At 32.8% G+C, this 2,871-nt stretch overlaps 1 protein-coding gene across 1 annotated transcript; it reads right to left on the bottom strand.

Annotated features, from left to right (window-relative positions):
- Positions 1 to 747: 747 nt before the first annotated feature.
- LOC150078451 (uncharacterized) lies at positions 748 to 2,556 on the bottom strand. The gene is made up of 2 exons (XM_090384570.1): positions 2,474 to 2,556; positions 748 to 1,403 (listed from the first exon to the last, which is right to left on the bottom strand). Exons 1-2 carry the CDS (start codon positions 2,535 to 2,537, stop codon positions 748 to 750), a joined length of 720 nt encoding a protein of 239 aa, XP_090240696.1. The 5' UTR covers positions 2,538 to 2,556.
- Between the last annotated feature and the right edge of the window lie 315 nt (positions 2,557 to 2,871).

Below are 2,871 nucleotides of genomic sequence, written 5' to 3'. Positions count from 1 at the left end.
TGGTGTGCTATCGATGATTCATCATTTTCTCGTAACTACTCTACAATATCCTGCAGAAATACAGGGGTCATAAACGCATCGTACAAGGCAATTGTAAGATAGCATTTGAGAATACTGTGTCCAAGTATGGAGACCATCTGAGAAAAAAAGACATTGAGCTTCTTGAAAGAGTTCGAATACGGGAAATTCGCAGGCGGCATCAGCAAAAAGGGCAATCGTTCGAGCAAAGAGAGTTTGGCAACCAGGTACTATAAAGGAGAACTAATTGAGGGTTATACGGCTCTGAGAGCGGGGGTTAATAAAATGAATGAAGGCGGAATTTCCACTGTTATAAAGAATTTCAGAATTAGGGGCCATAAATTCAAATTACAGGAAAAGAGGTTTAGACTAGATTGTAGGAACTATTTCCAGAATATCCTTTTCAGTAAAAACTTAGGGAATCTTTGTAAGGTCAGTAGATATGTCATATTTTTATTTACAACAAGATACAGAACAGGTAACCGTATTGATTATAGGAAGACGTTATTGATTATTGAAGACGATACTAATATTGAGAATTAGTGTCTCATTTAGTTTGAGTAGGGTGTGTTTTTTATGTAAGATATTATTTATTTCGTTAAATGAAATTAACGGTTAATTATACTTTATTTATAAAACAATTTTATTGAATAATTATGTACAAAAATATCGCAATACAGTTAGCAGATAGCGAATACATGATGTACAATCAGAATGCTTTTAATAACATTAAAAATTTCCAGACGATAGATCCGAAAGAGAAATTTTTTCCAACTCTCGATTTGCAGAGTCCATAGCCATTTTTTGCAAAGACTTCGTAATCTTTGGCTTGAAACGAAGAAAAATAGACTTTCCAAAATTTCCAAGCATTTTGTTTACGGCATCTCCAAATGATCCACCTCCGAGAAGATTCTCTAATTCAAATGTCACCTTTTCGAAATCCATATCCACGAGAATCTCAGAAATCCTTAGATGTTCATTAGAGTTTACTTCGACTTTGGTTTCTATTTTAAAGCTAAAATTATGAATCTTTACTTCCATTCTTCCATTTCCTGTAATGGGAAATATTCCAAAAATTTTGCCACTTAAATTGTAGTGGTTACTCTGCCCGCTTGCAAGTGGTATACGAAGATGAATCAAGAATTTCTGAAGGCTGCCATCTAACTGTAACACCTCAAAATTCGATAGTCCGTTTATTTGCGGTTTTTGTATCAGTGCATTAACTTGAGTCTGTTTTTCTTTTATCGACACCACAATATCGTCAATGGACATAGGATCCAGAATTGGCATTTTAAAATCAGGCACTCCTGTTTTCATCTGGATGCGAAAGTTTTCCAGAACTTTATACATGTACTTTTTGAAAGATCCATCATTCTCTACGCTACCTAATAAGACGAAAACGAACAAAATTCATTTCAAGTTGAGATATAGATTCCCCCCCAAAGGATAGCAAAATAAAGACAAAATAAGCACAGAAAGGGTCAACAGAGGTCAATTAAACCATAAATAGTGTCAGCTAGATAGCATAAACTTACATAAATTTGAACAAATTAAATTAAAACGTAAAATTTACTTTGTTAGAAGGCAAAGTGAATTTTACATTTTAGTAAAAATATATTTTGCCTTTCTGTATTAGCAATATGAAATAATTAAATTAATTCGTTGAATTAATTGAAAAATGGAATTAATTCAGTGAAAATTAATTTCAAAAATAAATTCATGACATTTTCAACATTTATTTATTTATTAATAAATAAAATACATTTCAACTTTTAAATATTTCCAGTTACTTTCAACGGATTTTCATTAAATTTCAAAACGTCCGCGTTTAGAAGGCTATATAAATACACGTATTCTATTAATTTAAGAAAACAAAATTAAATTCAAATGCAGCTGGTACGCAATGCAATGTATACATCGCCTAACTTCATCTCTTAGATAGACAAAACCACCGAATACACGCAATTTGCAGATGCACTGAAATGACAATCTAAAACACAGTTATGCTGAGATTTGCTTAGAATTTAAACATCTTAGAATCGTATTTTCACTACACGATTCCAAAAAAGGCAATCATCATAAATGAACAAACAGATTCCATATAATGATTTGAATATACTTATATTCAATGTCTTCAACTTTATCCATTGTCTTTAACTACACAAAAACCGCCCGCTTATCTATCTACCTGTACTCTGTAAACTTAAAACACAAATTAGTGGTCCTCGCTGGCAGCAAGGTGGATATAATCCTCGTCCTCCTCACATCGGGTAGAAACGACTATTTCGAATCCACTAAGTGATTCGAGGAATTTTTGTTTTCTCACAATGTGGCTGAATTAGACAATCTTTGCGAGGTTTGCAAGATTTTTTATCCCGGAAACTAGGGTTTGTCGTTCAGCAAATCGATAGGTAAATCTATGAAAGAATACACACAATTTATAGACAGTACTTACTTGCGGTTGTAAGGTTCAAACACGAAATTCCGAGGATCACTTTTATGATAATTGAGAAATACATTTAATTTCAGAATTTCTATAAGAATTTAAATCAAGTTAACCTGTAAACACATTGAATTAAGTTCCTCGAATGAAGTGATATTTCAGAGACTTCAATATTATAAGATATCGGATCGCTGATACAGCTGTCAGAATTTATTCTGTTCGGATGGAGTTTTCTGACGTCAGACACCGTAGTTCTCTTAAGTTTCACCAGTATGAGGTTACCTGCATTTCGAAATACCTGAAACAAGAAAGAGAATTGAAGTGTAGTCAGTCTAGAAACTTCCAGGAAAACTTACAATCTGTACAAATATTGATACAAGAGAAATGAGAAAAAAAAAATTCACGGTTCT

The sequence above is a fragment of the Mastigoproctus giganteus genome, chromosome 11 (assembly GCF_048544385.1).
Source record: "Mastigoproctus giganteus isolate SK-2022 chromosome 11, ASM4854438v1, whole genome shotgun sequence".
NCBI classification, from domain to species: Eukaryota; Metazoa; Arthropoda; class Arachnida; order Uropygi; family Thelyphonidae; genus Mastigoproctus; species Mastigoproctus giganteus.
This window is presented reverse-complemented; position numbering and strand designations above follow the sequence as displayed.